Consider the following 20,981-nt stretch of genomic DNA (forward strand, 5'->3'; position numbering starts at 1 on the left):
AGAAGGCGGAGTCTCAGGAGCCCTTCGAGGAGGGAGGCATTGCTTAAAGGAACCCAGAGTCGGGGACTGAGGACACGTTTGAGGAGTGGCGAGCTCATGCTTTAACCAGGACGTGGGCAGCTCTGCGTGTCTTGGCTCGGGCCCTTCTGCCTGCCCATCACCCTCTGGGGGCTTCTGCAACCAGGTTAAGGACCCAGCGCCCAGGTTAAGGACTCCTGTTTGATGGGGAATTGGATTCTGGTGTGGCTTCTGGGAAGTACCTCACCCGCTTCCCTACATCTGTATTTGCCGGGAGGGGATGGCAGTGGCTCTCAGAGCCTCCCCAGGGAACTGCCGGCAGAGGGTTAAGCCTCCCACTGGAGGCCTGGTTGTTCAGGTTTACACAGCAAGGCGAGTGTTGCTATGGTAGAATGGCAGGCAACGAGTCTTATGATCTGGAACAGCCCATTGTGTATATAACGTGACAGCATTTATTAAAGCAAGATAAACCCAGCAGCGAAGGATCTGGCCCAAGCCATAAATTTTTCTGGTCCTCAAGTCTGAGCCACCACATTCCATTTGAGTGAGGCCTATCAAGCCCAAACATTTTCATTAAATAAGTCCCTTTGCTGAAAATCCCCAAGAGAATGAACTGGGAATTTCTCCCCACCCCCCAACCCACCCTGTTTTCAAAGACGAACGTGAAATGTGGGGTTCCGACCCCATATTCGATATTGGCCGAGACCTGCTTTGCTGGGCTGGGCAGTGAGCTTCCTCCACCCCTAGACGCATTCAGGCCGGTGCTGGGGGACCCACCCAGGGTGGAGGTGGTGCTGAGTAGGGGAGGGGGAGATCTTCCCAACAGACATTCTTTCTCCTTCCAAGATCTTGGGGTTGGAGGAAGGATCCACTGGGCTTCTTCGCACTCCATCATTCCGCAACCCAGGGCACACATTTCCTCGGGGAAGGAGGGATTTTCATCGGGGTCCCGAGGGAGAGCAAGAACACGGGGGCCAGAGACCTGAGTTGAAATCCAATCCTATAATTAGTAGCCTGTGGGCGAGTCATTGCCCTTCCATGAACCCCAGCCCGTCATATGTAATGTGATCCTAGAGACAACTGACTCTTACTGGCATCTCCTCCACACCAGGTACCACATTCAGGGGCTCCTCTGGCTGGTGTTTATTTTTTCCGCAGAAATGCTACAGAGTTAAGAAGTGTGAGTATTGATTGGGAAACTGAAGCACAGAGAGTTTAGGGAACTAGGGGATGGTGGAGCCAAGATTGAACTCAGCTAGTCTGCCTCTGGGCATGTTGATCCTTGCTGGGTTAATAGCTATCTCCTCATCTATATCATGGAATTTCTAGAAAATGGGTATAAAAGCATCTTTGAAACCACATACTCTTAGTCTTGAAAATATTGAGCAAGAAGCTGAGTCTCAAGTGGTAAGCTTTCTCCAACCTCGTTCAACTCTGTTTAAAAAAGTGCTTTTTTCTGTCCCAGCCTGTAGGCCCCCTCTCTTCTTCCCTTCTTCCTAACTGTTCCTTTCTGTTCCTTTTCATCCCTTTCCCGCATTCCTTCCTCTGTTCAAGTACGTTGGCTTTGGTGGAATTCAGGCTCAACAACGAAAGGCAACAACAGCCGAATTTAAAAGTACTTGTGCTTTTATTAAAAAAAAAATACAATCAGGTACTGTCCAGATGTGTTTTGGAAAGGAAGATATCTTTAAAAATTCTTAGTTTTCATCATTATTATTATATTAATAATATTAATCATATCCTTAAAATCCAAACAGTATTGCTTTTCTGGTTTTTGTTGCATGAAATGTAAAAAAAAAAAAAAAAAAAAAGGCGGGGAGGGGGGGACGGCCTCCCGTGACACACACCGAATCACTGCGAACAAAAATAATGATACTTATACAGCTTTGTGTAAAATACAGCCGGTTCTAACACAAACTACCACTGTACAGCCTACCCCTCTCCCATTCCCAGAGCCACCCAAGACAACCACCTCGACGCCGTCACTGGAAGATGTTTGCTGATTCAAACAATGAAACAGACACCTGTGGAGACTGTTGTCTTTGGTGCAAAGGAAGTCCTTGCAGAGAAGGGGAGGCCAGTGCTCCTGTCATCGGCCCCCATGATCCACGGTCACCTTTATCTCCTGCCAAATGCCCGGGTGTAGCTTGATGGTTGGACAGGTTGTATTGAGACTTTGGTAAAATTTGCTTCTTCCTCTGGGCCCTGCTCCTCTCCCACCCAGTTAGTTGTTCCTGGAATTTACGCCCGCTTGCGCCTGCCTTCGAGATTTCGGAAGTTGCTGGGTCTCAGCTTCATCTCAGCAAACTGGATGGAATATTCGTGGCCCTTCCAATGGAACCAGTTGACACCCTGTGAAAAAGAGAAGGCCTCCAGATAGGTTTCCACCAGACAAAGTGTTCACCGACTGCCGCTGCTTGGTTGACGAGAGCAAAGGGAGTTCTGTCTGAACCTGACCATTTGGTATCTCACAGCCGTCTACCGCCTATCTGTATATTGATCCCTGTACTGAGAACTTGCAAAGGAGCTGGCTGAATCTGACTCAGTTTTTCAAATGTCAGTCAGAAGCCACCTGCATTTGCACTGAGCTTTGAGCTCCCATAGTGAAACAAAGTGGTAGCTGGTGAAACAACATGGTGGCTTATGAAATAAAATGGTGGTTTGTGAAACAAAATGGTGGCTGGTGAAACCGCCATCAGTAGGAATAGGTGCTGAAGGAATTCAGGTCATGCTTGGAGGTTACAGAATTGACTAGCTATATGCAGGGGAGTCTCTAGTTCCCAGGATTCCTGTGGACTGTTTTAATAAGGGTTTGTCTGGAATGGCAGGAAGAACACAGGCAGAACACAAATTTTACAACCTGACATATAGGGTTAAACCTTAAGGCTCTTACTTGAGACATAAATGGTCTTGAACCGGTCATCAAAACTTTCTGGGCTTTAGTTTCACCATCTTCCTCCCCCGCCCCCCCCCAACTCCTTCTGGGTCTGAAGTGCCAACCTTGGAAGAATGCTACGAGGGTTAAATGAGTTTGTGAGGGAGTGATCATAGTGCTGGGCACATTGTAGGTATGAAGTAAATACGATTTCTCTCATCTCCCACAGGGAAAACCATCCTTAGAAATTTGGCCAGAGATTTTTTTTTTTTCAAGAAAAGATTATATTTGTGTCTGGGTCTCCTAATTCCATGTTTGACTCTCCCACAGAGTCTAAAGATAGCAGAGTCTGCCTGTCGAAACCCATAATGCCCCTGGCCCCACGGTGTGGTTGGGGGGGTGGGGATGGTCCGCTTCTGCAAGTGCCTCTAGGCGGCCACCACCTCATTCTCTGACCTCTCTTCTCTTTAGCGGCATGGGGCTGTGAGGGGACATGGAGACGTTAATGGCTGGTAAAATGAGGCAAGAAAATAGAGGCACTTCATGGGATTCTAACTGTTTGGCATTCACTTGGCAGATGGTCTCTGAATCCGACTGGCAGGTCAGGTGTGAGAATGGCTGGCTCATCCCATGGGCCAGTGTGGTCTGTAACCACTCAGTTCTGGTGAAGTACTTGGCCTGCGCTGCCTTCCTCTGCCTTCCATCGTCCCTCGGACAGAGGCGCCGAGCGGGCCGCAAGCCCTCCTCCTTCTGTGCTGGGGACTGAGGCCGGAGAGGGAAAGTGAGGTCACCGAGCCCACACGGCTGCCAGAGCAGAGCCAGAGCTGGGACGGGGTGCCCCTAACTCCTCTGTGGCCTTTCACGTCAGCCCACACTGGAGCGGGGGAGGATGGAGAAAGAAGTTTCCTTTTGGGCATGCGTTTTTGTTTTTGTTTTTGTTTTTGTTTCCAGAAGGACTTTGTGTCACTTCGGAGGCAGAGGATGAGAAAAGAAAGGTAGTACAATAACGCTAGAGTGAAAGTATCCTGGGGCAACCTCATAACGTGGAAAGAACACCCCACTTATGCCCCTGCATCACCTAGACGCCTCCCCTTTAATCTGCTTTCCTTCTGGAGTTCAGACTCCGGCTCTGTCTGCGGAGAGCTCTCTGTTTTGGAATCCACTGACCAGTGGTCTCTCTGGGATCTTCACAGGTTAACAGGTGCTGTCTCGAGGATTTCACCCAACCTCCTGTGTCCCCCAGGTTCCTCCTTGCGGGAACAGAGGTGACACCATGTCCCAGAGGTTGCTGCCCCCTAGTCTCCGCTGGGACCAAGGGGCTGGGGTGCCCGCCTGTCACCTGCCCCCGACCCTCGCAGTTGGCTCACCTGACTGTGGTTGTTGTCCCCGTACCTCCCCATCAGGTTGACACGGTGACAGTTCTTGTACCAGAAAGCCCCCTTGTAGGACAGGGCGCAGTTGGTGATGGCTGAGTCCGTGTCTTTGTCGAAGGTGGAGAAGGATCTGCCGTTGTGGTAAGCCATGGAGTCACCTGCGGAGAGGAGATACGGATCTGAGGAGTCCCAGCACGGGTTTTCCTCAAGGGTTTGGAAGGGCAGAACCAGTGTGGCAACTGAAAGATCCTGGGGTCACTGCGCTTGAACCTCGGGCCCAGAATTAGTGTCGAGCATAGGACTGGAGGGGAACCCCCGAGGGTTCATGGCTGTTGGAAGCAGCATAATGTGCCAGAAAGAGGCCTGTGGATGGCTTTGGAGGGTCCGGCTCTCACTCCATAGTGTGACCTGGCCCACGTCAGGCCTCTAGCTTAACCTCAGTGTTCTCTTCTAGAAAACGGAACCAGCGCATTGATTCCACCCACCTCAGCGTGCGGTTGGGACAGTCAGTGGATATGAAGGTAGAGGGGTATGCATAACAGCTGTGATTTTTGCTACTTTGATCCTTTTGTTTTGCATTCCTTTACATAGTGGAGCTCAGAGAGGGAAAGACAGGACCGATATTTTGAAGCAAGGTTCAAAGGGCATCGGATGCCTGGTTAAGGAGGAAGCAACCAGGAGCAGGTAGGTACGGAGGAAACGAGGTGCCCTCCTGTGGAACGCGGGCTGCCGCCAGGAGCAGCTCTACCGCAGTCCCCTTCATGAGGGGGCTTTGGAGGTGAAGGCAGAGAGAGACGGGTGTAGCCGCAATCCCACTGCCCAGTGACCCCTGCCCCACCCCCCGCCCGGTGTCAATATCCTTCTTGCCTGAAGCCACTTCACTCAAACAGATATTTATTGCCAGGTAATAAAATGTCAGACCTCTTCGAGGGACACAAGAATGAAAACCATCTCGACCCCTGGCTCTCTGTGTTCACTACCGCCACGCTGATCTCGCAAGCTCCCGGCCTCTCCTTAGACAGCAAATCTTTCTCTGGAGACTCTCCCCATTATGGATGTTTCCTCTCGGGGGATCAGAGAGGCTGGGGAGGTACCACAGCTTCTGCCTTTTCCGTTTTCATAGACATAACCCGATGCCATCCCAGAGCAGGGAAGGGTGGGCGTACTGTCAGGCCCGACCCCTCCTCGTTACCAAGCACACCCGTCTGCCGACAAGCCCGCCCCCTGGGTCCACCTCGGGCAAATCACCCAGCTTTTCTGGGTCATAGTTTTCTCATCTGTGTCACAGGGACATCCTCCTAGACCAGTGTCCCCGAGAATCGGAAGGGGGTAATGCTTGCGGAACAGCCGCAAAGAGGAGAGCCTCCCTCATAGGCCTGAATGCGTGTGGTTTCCTTACTAACTTCTCCTCTAATGCAGAGCCGGTAAAGCACACGGGGGCCGTTCCAAGTCCATGACATCTGCACGATCTGAGCTAGCTCGTGCACCGGACAAGGTCCACAAGGACCATTTGGCAGGTAGTGAGCTTCTGGTCATGGGGTCTGGGAGCTGTGGCTGGATGACCCCAATGGCAGGGGTGTCCTCGAAAGGATGCAAGCAGTTGGGGAAGGAGTCAATGCCTGCAACCCAGAGTGGGGTCCACAGACCAGCAGCATCCCCAACAGTGGCAGCGCCAGGGAACCCGAAAGAAATGCAGAACCTCGGTGTGTCCGCACCCGCTCATTAATGGGATCCCTGGGGGGACGTATGCACAAGAAATATTAATAAATAAATACATTTAGATGCAGTGGGTTAGGTGAGTCTTCAGGCTCAGTTGATATCTAAAAATGGGTAAGAAAAAGACGTATTGTTCTGATTCCCAACCCTACTCTGCTTTGGTGACCAAAATATCTATCCTACTCTGCCCAGCTGAAGTTCTGGTCTAGTACCTAATAAGGATTCCGATATTTGTTGACCTGATAAGTAGATGGATTTGTGAAGGAAAGAATGAGAGAGGAAGAGCTAAAAGCCCAAGGAAGGCTTCTGTGGTTCTGGAGGTAGGGCGTGTGGCTGTCCCCCTACCTGCGGTCCCGCTGTAGCCCTCCACCCTCAGCTTGTAGCGAGTCTTGGCGTCCCCCACGCTGAACTTGTCGTAGACGGCGTACGCGGTCTTCCCGTGGTCACGCAGGTCCACCCGGAGCTCGTACTGCCCTTGGGCTGTGATTTTGTGTAGGTTGTCCAGCCCTGTGGAGGACAGGCGAGGGTTACAGAGGAAGCCCGAGTGACTGAGGCCATTGCTTCTACTCCATCACCCTGTAGGAGCAGCGGTTGGGCTCTACAAAGAGGTTCGCCTCCCACAGACCGGGCCTTGTGGTCTGGTCTGGTCTGCTCCTCGCCGGCACAACACCAGGGGAAATCTAGGGTGTTTCTGAGCCTCAGGGAAATTCAAGGTGGCATCTCTGCCCTGCCCACCTCCTAGGGCATCGTGAAGATCCAGGAGATAAGGTAGAGAAAGCACTTTTAACCTCCAAAGCCCCTTGCAGGAGAAAGGCAGTGGATGCTAACGAGGAGGTGGACATTTCCCAGTGAGGGCACCCGAGTACGGAACAGTGCCCCCTGCAGGGAGATTGTGGGAAAGTGCGTGCTGCGCGAATGGATGGATGGATGGATGGATGGTGGCTTTGTGGTGTTGTTTGGGGAGATTTCAAGTGGCAGCTTTACTGCTTATTGGCTAGACTCTTGTGAGCACATGACTTCATTCCTCTTTTCCCACGTGCAATCCAGGAATTTTGTAGCTTGCACAGGTGCCGGAGGTTCCAGGTTATGGCTATAAGGCCCATCCCAGCACCTGGAGCCCAGGATGGAAACAGTTAATAATATCAGTGAAGATGAGTCTGTATGAGGTTCAGTGAATGACTTCAGTCTAGGCTATCCTTCACGTCTGGTTGTTGGCTCTTCCTGGACCAGATTTTTATTTTTAATGACCTAGAGAATATAAAGTCTTTTCCAAGGAAGAGTTGGTATCCCGTGTCTACTACCAGAGCTACTGTTTCTTCCTAGGCTCTTTCTCTCCCATGGGTTGTTGTGGGTTAGGAATAATGACAAGGAGGGCAGAAATGGGCACTTGGGATGCACACAGGCAGGGGTGCATTACCAAGCCAGAATTCTTCTCTGCGGTCCCCAAACCCAGCAGCGTAGGCTTTCCAGTTGCGATAGAAATCCTCACGCCCATTCTTGCGTCTCAGGAACACCTGGAACGTATGAATCAGGGTGCACGTTAGCTCTCAGAAGAAAGAGAAGGCATCTCTCTGAGAGGAAGGGCATCGGAGCTATGGGAAAAGCACCAGTCCCCAGCTCTATCTGTCACTAACTTGCTGTGTGACTCTGGGCAGGCCACCTCCACCTGAAACACAGGGATTAAAAATACCACCCAGCTTTGGGTGATTACGATGGGTCAAGATCGGCTCATCCCTTGGTCTAAATGCATCACTCTGGGTAGGATGCTGATATGGGGAGAGGCCATGCACATGGGACAGGGGGGATGTGGGCACGCTTTGTACTTTATGCTAACTTTGCTCTAAAAAATAAAGTTTATGGGGCCCCTGGGTGGCTCAGTCCATTAAGCATCTGCCTTCGGCTCAGGTCATGATCCCAGGGTCCTGGGATGGAGCCCAGCATCAGGCTCCCTGCTCAGCAGAGAATCTGCTTCTTCTTCTCCCTCTGCCCTCCTCCCTGCTCTTGCTCTCTCTCTCTCAAATTAAAAAAAAAAAATTATTAATTAAAAAAAAATACTACCCAGCTCAAACAGTAAAGGGATTGCAATAATTCACATCAAACTCAGCACAGTGGTAGAAAGCAAATGCTAATTAAGCCACATAATGGGCTCCATGACCACCCTCATTTTTATGCATCACAGAGTTGTTTGAGGATCAGATCAGATAAATTACAAGAAAATTATTTTCTCCTGTTTTTTTCCCCCAACTTCTTCCCCATTCCTTTGTTTCAGAGACAGCTCCTGAGCATCTCTGGATGACAGGCACAATCTTGCAAAACCTCCAAACATCGGTGTCTGAGTACGTGGGTGGATGTGCTCCCCCCACCCCTGCCCCGCTGCCCCAGCTGTGCCCTCTGCCCTCAGGCCCCAGGCCTGAGAGCTGGGGATACTCACGATCCATCCACCCCCATCAGAGGTCATGTCACAGAAGACTTCCAGAGCCTGAGCCTTATCACCATTCAGGTAAATGGTGTAGAGGCCAGAGGTGGTGTCCCCGTTCAGCATTGCTTGGGAGCAGTCCCGGGGGAATGGGTACAGGAGCCCAGCTGCAGGATGAGAAGGAAGAGTGGGTCTCTTAGAGCAGGAGGATTGGGGTAGGAGCTTTCAGACTGCAGCCCCACTGCACGCTGCCTGAATGTCTAGAGGCAAGCAGCTTGACCTCTCTCCGGCTCCGTTCTCTTGTGTGCAAGTTGGGGATAAAGCCTCTTTTGCAGCAGTGCGGTGAGGGCTTAGAGGTTATGGATATAAGGCACCCAGCTCCGTCCCTTCTATTCATGGAGGTCACCAGTGATGTCAGCCGTGGGGGGGGGGGGCGGTGTAGAACGGAGCTGCTCTGAGGAGTGAGTATCAGGCTGACCTTGATCTACCTAGATCTACCAGGATCTACCCAGGTCCTGGCAGGATGGCTGGGTGTCTAGCTCAATTCGGTGGCTCGCTGTGGATCAGGACACTCTATGGGGCATCTAACAAGCATGCTTTCCGAATTCTTCAGAGGATTTGGGAGCCAAAGACAAGGGTTCTAGTCTTGAACTTGCACTCCTTTGCCTCGGGACACTGGAGAAGTCATTTAACTGCTCTGAGCCTGGGAGGGAACAAACAAGAGCACCTGGGAAATTTCCAAGTGCACTGATGGGATGCAAAGCAATGTCAAACTTGACAGAAACGGGCGATCTTGGGCTGTGCTGGGCAGGTGGGACAGACAGTTGGCTATTCTGACCTGAGCCCTCCTGGCAAAGGGGACCCTGGCTTCTGCAGCAACGTCAGCAGGGGTGCGCAGAGTGACTGGAGCCGTGTGCGAAGGGCAGGAGGCCCTGGGATGCCCTCTGGGTACCCCGCTCTCAGGGCTTTTCAGAGGCCCCCTCTGCCCCTCTCAGGAATGCTCACATCCTCTGAATTCACCAGAGAAATGCCTTGCACGTTTGCCATCTGCAGACCACACCTGGTGGCCAGGCGTGGGGTTGGCTTTCTGGGGCCCAGAACCCCTGAGCCCAGATCTCCCTCTCACTCATGCTAGAACCTACAGTCATTTAGTCTCTGGGAGCCTCTGCTTCCCCTTCAGAAAACGGGACCTGATGATCCTACCAGCTTGGTGGGAGGACTGGTTTTGATTTTGATCATGGGTGGGTTTTGTAACGGCCGGCACACTGAAGGAGGAAAAAGGCCTCAGCTTACAGTGAGCCCAGCCCCTGGGCCGCACACTGGGCTAGGGGCTCAGACGGCACAGGGGTCTTGTGAGGAAGGGATACTTGTGAATCTCATTGTATAGATGAAGAAACTGAGGCTTGCAGAGTGGCAGTAACTTTCCTAAATCACCCAGAGCAAGTGGTGGAGATGGGGCTTGTGTCCAGAGCTCTCACTACTGGCCCTCCTTCCCTCTCACCACGAGGTCCTTAACCTCCTGCACCCACATTCCTCGGGCTTGCAGGGAGAGGCAGGCACTGATCCTTTTAAGAGATCTGAGGGAAAAACTCAGTCATAGTCTGAGGAGAAGTGGAGGGTTGGTCTCGTCTCACAAAGTTTGATCTCAAAGCCCAGCAGCACCCCAAGCTCCTTACTTGTGGTAAAGACAGTCTGGACCAGCTTGCTCCTCAGGGGCCCGTTCAGTGCCTGGATCTTGGCCGTGTAGTGGGTGGAGGGGCTCAGCTCCGCCAGGCTATAGGAGGTGGTTTCTGGACCCAGAATGACTTCCTAGGGGCAGAAGAAAGAATGTAATAGTCCTTTGCCACATAAATCCTCAGGGCACAAGTGATACATTCATTCATTCATTCATTCATTCACCCATCCATTCATTTCTTCATTCAAAGGGAGCCACTGAGTCTCATTCAATGTCAGGCTCCATGCTTCACTTCTGGGACATGAGAGATAGGGGGAGGACAGCATGAGCAAAGGTCCTGAGGCCAGAAGGGACAGAGGAGGAGGTAATGACCTAGGTGAACCACACTTCATGCTGGATGCTGGAGTGGTGGAAGAAGTGGGCAAAGACCTGATTACAAAGGGCCTTAAAGTGCCAAGCTATGGAACTTGAAGCTTATCGTGATAAGGAATGCGGATTCCCAAAAGGTTTTTGAACAAGTGAATGAAGTGAACCCAGCTTAACTTGGAAGCAAGATGAATCACACAAAGGGCAAAGGGTTTAGATTCTTAGATCAGTTATATCAGCGGTCCCTAATAAGGCTCTTTTTCACAGTCCTCTAGGAAGCTTGAAAATAATACAACGCCTGGGCTCCATCCTGGACCGGTCGCATCGTAAGAGCCGGAAGTGGGGCTCTGCCAGGCACATACTGAAGAAGCTCCCCGAGCTGTTCGGATGCAGTCAGCGTGGGGATCTCGAGTCAAGGGACGACTGCGGGAGCTCAGCAGGCAAGAGCAAAGGCCTGAGCCGACCCAGCATGTCTCCTTCTAGAACAAAGATATCCAGGAGAGGCATGTGTGTCCCTCCACCACCAGACCTCTTCGCACTCCCCCCTGTAGTTTGTGACTGCTCATGGCGCCGCTGTCTGGAGAACATTTGTTTCAGCTTTCAGGAAGTCTTCCTCCTTTTCAAATCCTCTTTCCAGCTTCCAACGCCAGTGAATTCACTTTTTAGCAGATGACCTCGGTGTCTGGGATTGGAATTCAACCTACGCTGCTAGCAAACCCAACCCAGCTGTGCTGTAACCTGCAAACACGGTCGGCGAGGTGTAGACAACACCGAGTCAGTGCGGAGGTCCCGCAAGGTTCTCTCACATCCTCACGGTGGGCAGGTGGGCTCTCCTGATTCTTCCATGGGGGAGGTGAGCGGGGGGCTGACTTCCAGAGAAACTGAGGGACCCACTCGCACTCCGTAAGTGGTGGGGGCAGGGGCCAGTCTTACCTCCTGTCTCCCCACAACCTGCCCAGGACTCTCGCCTCCTGCACCAGGTTGGTTTTCTCGAGTGAAACATATAGTGCAGGGGACTAGACACACAGGAAGGTAAGTCAGTAGGCTGACACAGGTGACCCAGTGACCTTTACGTGGCCCCCAGGTCTGGTCCCGAGGGAAGGATCAGCTATTAAGCTGGGTTCATTGAATTACTTGGGGATAAAATTACGACTCAGCTCTCTCAGCGGCTATGCGAAGTCCTTTTCTAGGCAATCAGGGTAGATCGAAATGAGGCTCAGGACTTGAGGTAAGCTCAGTTCTAGAAAGGGCGCTGGTGAGTCCGATGTACTCATTTTACAGATGGGAACATGACACCCAGAGACGTTGAGGGACTTGCCTCCATGCACACAGTGAGTTAGTCTGTTGTTCTGCCAAGTCAAAGAAGGGCCACGGGAGTAACTAGAAATGTGTGTCCACTTCTAGTCAAACATGGTAGATTGGACATACCAGTTTAGCTCTGCTTTCTTTTAGAATGAGAGTGAAGGGACAGAAAGTACAAGTCCATGAGGATGAAGCAGATGACAGATGAGACAGACAGAGGCATGCGATGTCCACAGAATCCTGACTGATGGGAAGGGCTGCTGTGGGGTACCAAGTGAGGGGACAGAGCCCAGCAGGCTGCGGGGAGAGCTGGCCGAGTGGGGGTGGGGGGCCAGCCCGAGGCTGGCTGATGAATGCCGCAGGGCCCAGCAAGTTCAGGAACGGAATGTGTACAAAAGCAAAGATGCCTTTGAAGGCCAGTGTGGGGCATGGCTGAACAAAAGTTTGTTTAACAGCTTAAATAAGGAACAGATAGATTCCAAGCTCTCCCCACTTCCCCACCCACCCACCCCACCCTGCCCGCCCCAGCCTGGATGGCTGTCCTTCCCAGTCCAGATGAAAGGCTGAGGTGTACTCTCTGGAGACACTGAGCCAGAAAGAAGACTCTGGATTCCAGTCTGCCAGGCCCAGCGGAGCTATCTGGGAACAGAATTAAAGGTGTGTACACTGCGGGGGCCCAGGCTCCTCCTCCAACTCCACTCCTGGCAGCTTGGTTCGAAGGGGTTGGAGGATTCTCTAGGGAGGTGGATTAGCTCAAGAGAAAAGGCTTACAGAGCTGCTACTTTCGAGTCCCCCAACAAAATTGCTGGGCACGTGCTTACTCTGCGGTGAGCCCCGTAGCCCCGTTAGTTGGCAAGCCCCGTGTCTGCAGTCGGAACTCCCAATAAGCTGTTTCGTTCTTGACTCAAGTACAAAGGGACCATCAGACACTGGGTTGAAGTCTCCAACATGAAGGATGAAGACCCAAACCAAACAACAGCCGCGAAACGGAAAAAGAACGAACGAACGAACGAGCAGAACTTGGAAGAGACACTATGCAGGTTGTAGAATAAAACACCAGTAACAGGGCACCTGGGTGGCTCAGTGGGTTAAACCTTTGGCTCAGGTCATGATCTCAGGGTCCTGGGATCGAGTCCCGCATGGGGCTCTTTGCTCAGCAGGGAGCCTGCTTCCCCCTCTCTGTCTGCCTCTCTGCCTACTTGTGATCTCTGTCTGTGTGTCAAATAAATAAATAAAATATTAAAAAAAAAACACACACCAGTAGCATATACTCTTCGAGATAAAGAGGAGAGGATAGGCGGAATACAAACAATATGCTAGAGAAAGACGGATGAGCCCGGAATAAGGAAAAGATTGCGGAAATGTAGAGTGTGATGACCAAAACGAAAAGTTCAATAATGAGTTCAGAAAATAAAGTTTAGAGATCAAGTTCACTTGCATGAAAGGAAAGGCTAAAGTTATTTCAAATTGGAAGGTAAAAGAAAAGATGTTAAGGAGCAGAGAATATAAATAACATTTGCTGTAAATAGTATTCATAATTGTTGTCATAAGAACGTGGTGATGTATGTTTCAATATATAATGGAATGATGCCATCTGTGAGATTGTATCTATGGCAAAGATGCTAAAGAAGCCCTTGGCTTTTGCTCAATAAAACATTAAAAGACCATGTACCCACCTCCTAGAACGTCCTCAAGTCTTGTGAGCAGTGGTTCTTGACCTATCAAAACTGGGAGTCTGGTTAAAGGGAGACAGGGAGGCTGGAGATATGATTGAGAAGGTCTGGCATGGCATCCAATCCCTGTTAATTTTTTTGTTTTCAGCTCCCTAGCTGCACTGAGATGCAGAAATAGCCCCGGGGTGATTTTTCTTTCCACTGAGGATCATGTCCAAGTTTCAAACGGGAGTGGGGAGTTTATATACTGCAAGATACCTTGACTGTGCCATCGACAGATTCATACACCAATAGGTAACCGGTGACCGACGCCCGGGGGGCTCTCCAGGTGAGGAGGGCAGTTTCCGACTGAACTTCAGTAGCAGTCAAGTCTCTTGGAGAATCAAGGTCTGCAGAAGGTAAGTCATTTGTTAGCAAATATGTCAGCAACTCTAGGGCAAAACTCCCTTGGCTGGGTTATCAGGAAGCCTGGCTTTCCCTACCGTTCATCTATATGACCTTGGGCGGAACCTTTCCCATCTGTAATGAGGAGGCTGAGTCCTGTGATCTCTAAAGACAGAATTCTCTGTGGTTCGTTTCATCCTAAAGGTCAGATTTTCCTGAGCCCAACACACTCTAGATTGGCCTTGGGTGGATTTGGGGAGAAAGACACAGCTGGGAACATAATTCCCAAACCCTCTTGGTCCTGAATGAGCGGGCAGATGAATGGTAATATTGGCATTCACCCCTACCACAAGAGGATGCTTCTTCACTTTCCCTGCCTGCTGCAGTTTGCAAAAAGATCTCAATGTATAAAAACCCAATGGACATCTAAGAAAACATGCCTGAAAAATCCTTCTCTTAAAAATATTTCCCTGCCTAGAACAAGGATCATTAAATACTGGGTTGAGGGCCAATGGGGACTGGTTTTACACTTTAAAAAAGCCCTCATCTTAAAACCATTTCCTAGTCCATGGGGAGAACGTGGTCATTTCAGTTCAAAAGGAAATGGTGCATTTCTTAAGGTCCCGATTGAGTGGGCACTGGTGAATTTAGCTGATGCTGATGTCATCACATTGCAAGGATCTGACTTAAGAAAGAAGGGGTTGGAGAGCATGGCCATTTAAGATGGAGGCTGTGGGTGGGCTGCTTCCAGCTCCCGGCGTCTCTGTACCTGTTGTGAATTTGGCAGCGATGACGGAGCTCTTCTGGGGCCCTTTCTCTGCAAAGATCCTCAGCGTGTACTCCGTGGCAGGCTCGAGGTCGGTCAGAGTGTACTCCACTGTGTTCCCGGACACTCTGCGCGTAACTTCTGGCACTAAACATGAAATACACACACCGAGGCGGTTACCGCTCCCCGTGCGAGCCATCAGCACACTTGGCACATGGCGTGCACACCTACTTCTAGCAGAAACTTTCAGTGACCCTGCGGAAAAGCAAGTCTGAGTTCTGAAATGACTCACGCCTTGTTCTCTCTCTTGATCGCTCACCTCATACACAAAGGATTTATCATATGGAGACTGGATTTTTCCACCCATCAAATCAGGAGGAAGGGGACCTGGGGATCAGGAAGTGTTGCCATATGGTGCTGTCTGGGGGAGCTTTGCAGCGGAGGCTCAGGAACCAGCTGGAGGAGAGCTGTAGCTAACGTCTCCAAGCCTCAGGCTGCCCAGATTTAATGCTACTTGCTCTCCTCTCTTTTTCACTTACTCTCCTGTGCTTTTATAATCTGGCAAACGTTGTTAAATCACGAGGCTGGAGAACCACAAAAACTGGGTAGCTGCAGAGGTACTAAAGCCTCGTTACTGCATCTCAGACCCACTGGGTCAAGTCCAGTGGGGAAACCAAAGCATGGCGCCAGGTGGGTGTGTTTATTTCCTGATCACAGGTGACCGACCACCTGGGCTGGCCGGGGACTGAGAGATTTCCCAGGGCATGGGACTTTCAGTACTGAAACTGGGAAAGTCCTGGGTAACCTGGGATGAGTTGATCATCTTGTTTCTCACCCACGAAACCCCCTCTCCTGGACCAGGCCCTTTCTAGGTCTGCCTCTACTAATCCCATATTCCCTGTGAACGATGCTCCAGTTCACTGTAGGTACATGACCAGCTGCCTTGACTCAGAGTTCGCTCATTGGGAACATTTAAGAATTGAAGAGATGAATGAATGAATGAATGAATGAACAGAAGAATAAAAAGAACAAACCCCCAAATCTCTCTTCCCTCACTCTCCTGCTGCTCTATGCCCATAAAGAACTCTCTTAGGTAGTGGCCCAGCAGTGAATGCAGACTTTCAGAGGCCCCAGGCATGGGTCACAGCGTCCCTACATGTTGTCACTGCATGTAAAACAATCCTGAACTGAAAAATAGGAAACTTACATATGCCTTGGGATTCAGATAGTGAAGTCTTTTTCTAGAGTAGCTCATAACAAAAGCATGAATTCATTCTCTGAAAAACAATCTCTTTCTCATCTCTCTTACCTGTATTTGATCTTACATTTTGGTGGCCGTGATGTGTTGGTGCCCCAAACAAGTGTGTAGTCGGCCAACTAAGCAAATTAATTAGCACAGATGTCTGCAAACACGAGGACAAAAAACTTCTGATTTCTCAATTGCATCTGTTACCTCCTCTGTAGCCTCTAAGAGGCCCAGGCTTCCCAGTGCCTCCTGAAATAGACTGTTTATGACTCTGGATTCTGAACTCATTCTTTGTAAGAGATGGGAGCTGCGGCCTAGAGAGGGAGGCTCACGGTGACAAGCAGGGAGACTAGCAGGAGAGGGTGACAGGCTGGGGGACACATGCAGGCTGCAGATGTGCCCTTAGTTTTCCTTCAAGTGGGCTGCTGGCCTTCCCTGGCATAACCACAACACTGATGCCCTTCACTTGTCGACAGTCAGGGAGGATGGGTGAGGCCTCCCTTGCTGTCCTCTGGCCAGGCCCTCTGCACCGGCCTGTCCAGCTCCAGCTTCCACCCATGAGTCTACTCTGAGAACCACAAGGACATCACTGGCCTTTCCAAGCTACCCATGTATTTTTGCCGTCCTGGGCTAAACATGACAGGGAGGAGGGAGAACGACACAACAGACACTCCTCCTGGTGGGGAGGGTCTTAGACATGGCCTTACCTCTCTCCCCTGTGTAGGAGATGATGTAACTATCCACGGGGGCGATGGCTGGCTGCCACATGGCCAGGGCTTCCGTGTCGGTGATGTTGGCTGTCACCAGGCCAGATGGGCCATCCAGAGCTGCAAAGAAAGATGATGATATGTTGGAGAGCTAGGCCGTGGTGGGGTCAGACATCAGCCCACAGCTGCTCCGCTCTCTCACTGTTCCTGAACTCCTGGGGTTGGGACGCGGCGCCTGATGTGCGCAGAGTTCCGCATCCTGACAGTGGAGCGGGGACGCCCTGGGTTTGAGTCATGATGCCTTCCCTTGCTGCCTGGGCTCTCTTGGGTCTCTGTTGTTGTGCAAGGGGCATCCTCATTCTGTCTGGCTTTATCCTCAGTGATACTCTGGGGCTCACACGATAGTGGAGGTGGAAAGGAGCTGTATAAACATGATAGGGGTTATCGCTGTGGTTCATCACTGTTCCTAGGGCAAGAACTTACAAAACGGGAGCCTCCCAGAGTCAGGGCTGCTGGAGGCTCTTCTGGGCTTTGAGTGAGAGCGCCAGTTAGGGGGCTGGTGGGCACCATGGAGCCCCAGAAGCTGGCGGTCCCCGGTTCTAGTGTGCCTTCTCTACCTAGAGTCTGTGTCCCCTTCTCCAAACCTCATTTCTTCAGGTGTCCCAGGGCAGATGCTAGAAGGATGAATGAGGCGCTGCATGTGTGAAATGTGCTGGGGTAACGCTTGCTCACGGCCGCTGCTATTAGTAACGTGGCTGTTAACATCACTGGCGTTTTTGACGTGATTCCCAAATGACTTGTACTGACAAAGGACGCTGGCCCATTTAACCAACCCCTGCGAAGACCCAGCATCCCTTTCTCAGAAGCTAATGTAAATAGGACTATGAGCCTCTTGCATTTGCATTTATGACTCAATTATTCCAGGACAAAGGCCCTGGGAGGCTGGAGGGCAGCTGTCATCAGCTCATTTCAGAGATGAGGCTCCTGAGCCCCAAGAGATGTGATGACCAGGCTGAGAAGCAGGTGGAGGCAGGGTACTTTCGGGAGCCCACATGGTCTGCTCCGAGCTCCTTCCTGCTTCAGCCCGTCTGTACAGAATCTCCTTTAAATGCCCAGGACAATGGGCCTCGGGAGGGAGTGCACCCACTGTCTGCAACCAGAGAGCCCATGAATGAAAGATTTCTACGGGGGAAATACGGGCCTGTGTGGAGGGCAGAGAGGACTCTGGGTTCAGATGGGATGTTATAATTGCATATAATCAACTCTTTTCGACTATTAGGGTATTTTTAAAATTTCCTATGAGGCCCGTTCTTTGGATCCCTTAATGGATTAGACTGGATAATTGCTCTTCTATCAAAGGATAAATTGTTCAGAGACATGGCTGCCTGAAGAGAAATTTTCCACTTCATTCTCCCTCAATGCAATTCATTATTTCCCCCTCCTTACAGTACGTTGTACAAATCAGGTTATAATAGGAAAATAATCCTCTATTTTAGAAGAACACGGGGCTTGGAGTGAGACTGACCTAAGTTCAAATTCGCTCCAGCATTTAGTAGTTCGGTGGCCTTGGCCAAAGTATTTCTTTTCCCTGGATCTCAGTTTTTTCCTCTGTAAAATGGGAATGATAGAAGACGTTTTCATGGTTTAAATGCAAAGGGTTTAATAACAGTGACTGGCATGCAGGAGCTGCCCAATCAGGAACAGTCACTTTAAAGCTACCCCCGTTCTCCATCTGTGCGAGACACCTGCTTGAAAGGATTCCTGGTGGATTCCCCTGCACAGTCATTTACATCTCCAGATTGTTTTAAATAGATCATGTCATAAATTATGGCACCCTGCAAAGGAAGCAGAGTTGTACCCATTTTACAGAGCAGGAAACTAGATCCTAGAGAAATTAACTGACAGCTCACGTATCTCTAAGTGGTAGACTTGGCATTTCCATGTAGGTCAGTAAGACTCCCAAACTCGTGTTCTTCCTTCCACACTAACCCAAGAAATGAGGGCCCAGGGTGGTGAAGGATGAACTCAAGGTTACCCTGCCTGGAAGACGCCAGGGACCAGAAATGAGGTCTCTGGTGCTCCAAATTCACTCCATTTCCCGCTAGGATTTCCCAAATAAGTAGGTTTTTCCAGCTGCTGAGTCACAAGCAATCGTGCATAAGGTGAGAAAAACACCTGTGGCGAATGATCCCGAGATGGGTTCGCTTTCCTCGAAGCCCTTCATGGCGACGACGCTGACAAGGTACTCTGCTCCCGGTAAGAGCCTCACTAGCCTGGTCCGAGTCTTGGTTCCATCCACGGTTACCACTGACGGTGTCCCTGGAACACGGCAAAAGAAGATCGGGAATGGTGAACCTCACCGAAACTTACTATTGCCCCAAGAACGGGTGTATCTGATTTGGAAATGAAACTGTATCTTGATCCAGTACCATTTTCTTGACTTCCTCTCATTTACTCCTGCCCTCTGGCATAAGAGAAGACGTCTTACTTTTTGTATAATGCTTTTTTTCCATCCGTGCAGATGCCAAAAACCCAGCCAGGAGGGGAAAAAAACATGAAGTCACAATGTGCTAAAAATGGCAAGTTTCCGTTCAGTAGAGAGCTGGTGTGTTTTTATTTATTTATTTTTCCTCACAAAGAATATGAAAAGCTCAGTATGTAATGTATATCTCCTCTATTTCACCCATTGTCTTAGCTTTGGAGTATACAGACTCCCTTCCCAGCAGACAGCCTACTCTTTTAAGGAAAGAAGATGGTCACAGTCAAGACTGTGCTCTTATATTTACGAAGAAGGCTGCAATTTCTGTTTCCTAGAATTTCAGGGCTGGTAAAGGCTTATATACTAGTAAGCCAAACTTCTATAGAGCTGTTACAGCCTCGCTCTGAAGAGGTATCAGCCATGCTTTCTGGACACACTACCACCTGCCAGAATGTCTTTGGGCACATCTGACGGAGCATCCCCCCTGCCCCTACCACGGTCTTTGTTGTGGCCCTTGTGCGTTGAACTAGAATTCCCAGTTCCACTAGCAAAGCCACAACTCCCCATCTGCACTGAGACGGACACATCTGAGGACCAAAGGGAAAAACATCACATACATGCAGGTCAGGATCGGCTTTTCAGAAAACTGTGCTCAAAGAGAAAAGGACCAGTGTTTTTAGAGTCTCTGCCATTGTGTGAAAACAACACTGGGGTCCATTTCTCATAGGAGTAGAAGGGTTTCAAGGCCGGAGAGGGTCTTCATAAAATGACCCTTCGCAAGGCACTTCCTCCAAGGATCTTACAGCCCTTTACAAATGAAATCTACAGAGATGGTCTCCAATAGAAGGAAGTAATTTTCTTTGGTCCTATTTGGGAGGCTGGGAGTTATGAGAGTCTCTTCACTATCCCACTCAAACCCTCCAGGGGCTGCTCCTCCCCCCACCCCCCTTCCAGGGCCCTACCTCCTGCAATGGGCACGTAGGTAACCCGGAAGCTCTCCACCTGGGCAGAGGGCGCCATCCAGCTGACAGCAGCCGAATCTTCAGTGATGTCTGAAAAACTGATCTCCTTCGGAGAGCCCATGGCTGTCAAGGAGAAAGCACATGAGAAACGCAAAAACAGTCAGCTCTCTTGCTCATCAGTGATTCTTTCTGGATTCTTTATCTAAGAAGACTCAGCCTCTAGAGTTAGTGTCTGAGCCAAGCCTTGAGGATGGAGAATGCGGTGATCTGTGGTTAAGTTGTGACTTGACAGAGACAACTGGTCTCTCAATCAGGCCCAGGGCCCAGGGCCGTAGAGCTGGCATTAGGTTTTGTTCAAGTAGAATGTTAACACCACAGCTGATACCTGAGGAAGTGAGGCTGGGTGGTTTCACAGCTTGGAATATGCCATCCTATAATTTCTCAGTTGTAGCATTTTTTCCCCCAAACCTTTGCTTTCTCGTTCCTTTTATTAAATGATTCTAAGACTTGACAACTGTGCGGTGCTTTGTAACTGATAAGGATTACTCCTTATTTAGAAACCCCTGAGGAGAAGGTGTGGTCGTAGCCATTTTACAGAGGAGGAGACTGAGGCTTGGTTCACCTGACGCATGTTGCTGTGGTGTGACGTTTCTGGGCCCAGGACCGGGCAGCAGAGCCGGCGCAGCCCGGAGATCCTGGAAACAACATCCACATGGAAACTGACCTCGACAAACCCCTTCCCAGAACTGGATGGAGGTCCAGAGCCTGGAGAGCAAGTAAAGTAAACACAATACCTCCTGCACACGGGTCTACCTGCGGGGAGAGCCTTGCCCACGGGTCAGTTTCTGCTACATAAATACCTCCCCCCAAAACCCAGTCTCTGCTGGCTTTTCCTGTGTATTTTTTGGCTTAGCTCTTTGCCCTCTTCAGCTGACCATTTTTAACCAGAGAGATCAGGAAACAATTTTCAGGTCTCTGGGGAGCTCATTTCCTCATCTTTTCCCTCTCCAACCCACGTTGATC

At 50.4% G+C, this 20,981-nt stretch overlaps 1 protein-coding gene across 1 annotated transcript in view; it reads right to left on the reverse strand.

Annotated features, from left to right (window-relative positions):
• Positions 1-1,628: 1,628 nt before the first annotated feature.
• The window catches only part of TNC (tenascin C), a 91,105-nt gene continuing 71,752 nt past the window's right edge, over positions 1,629-20,981 (reverse strand). The window contains exons 20-30 of the mRNA XM_080820770.1: positions 19,959-20,081; positions 18,693-18,836; positions 16,518-16,637; positions 14,568-14,711; positions 13,673-13,803; positions 10,075-10,207; positions 8,414-8,565; positions 7,400-7,496; positions 6,328-6,489; positions 4,261-4,424; positions 1,629-2,370 (exon numbers count right to left, since the gene is read on the reverse strand). Of these exons, the coding sequence (XP_080676896.1) occupies positions 2,260-2,370; positions 4,261-4,424; positions 6,328-6,489; positions 7,400-7,496; positions 8,414-8,565; positions 10,075-10,207; positions 13,673-13,803; positions 14,568-14,711; positions 16,518-16,637; positions 18,693-18,836; positions 19,959-20,081 (1,481 nt within the window). The 3' untranslated portion in view covers positions 1,629-2,259. The remainder of the gene's footprint in view (positions 2,371-4,260; positions 4,425-6,327; positions 6,490-7,399; positions 7,497-8,413; positions 8,566-10,074; positions 10,208-13,672; positions 13,804-14,567; positions 14,712-16,517; positions 16,638-18,692; positions 18,837-19,958; positions 20,082-20,981) is intronic.

The sequence above is a fragment of the Martes martes genome, assembly GCF_963455335.1.
Source record: "Martes martes genome assembly, chromosome: 12".
Classification (NCBI taxonomy): domain Eukaryota; kingdom Metazoa; phylum Chordata; class Mammalia; order Carnivora; family Mustelidae; genus Martes; species Martes martes.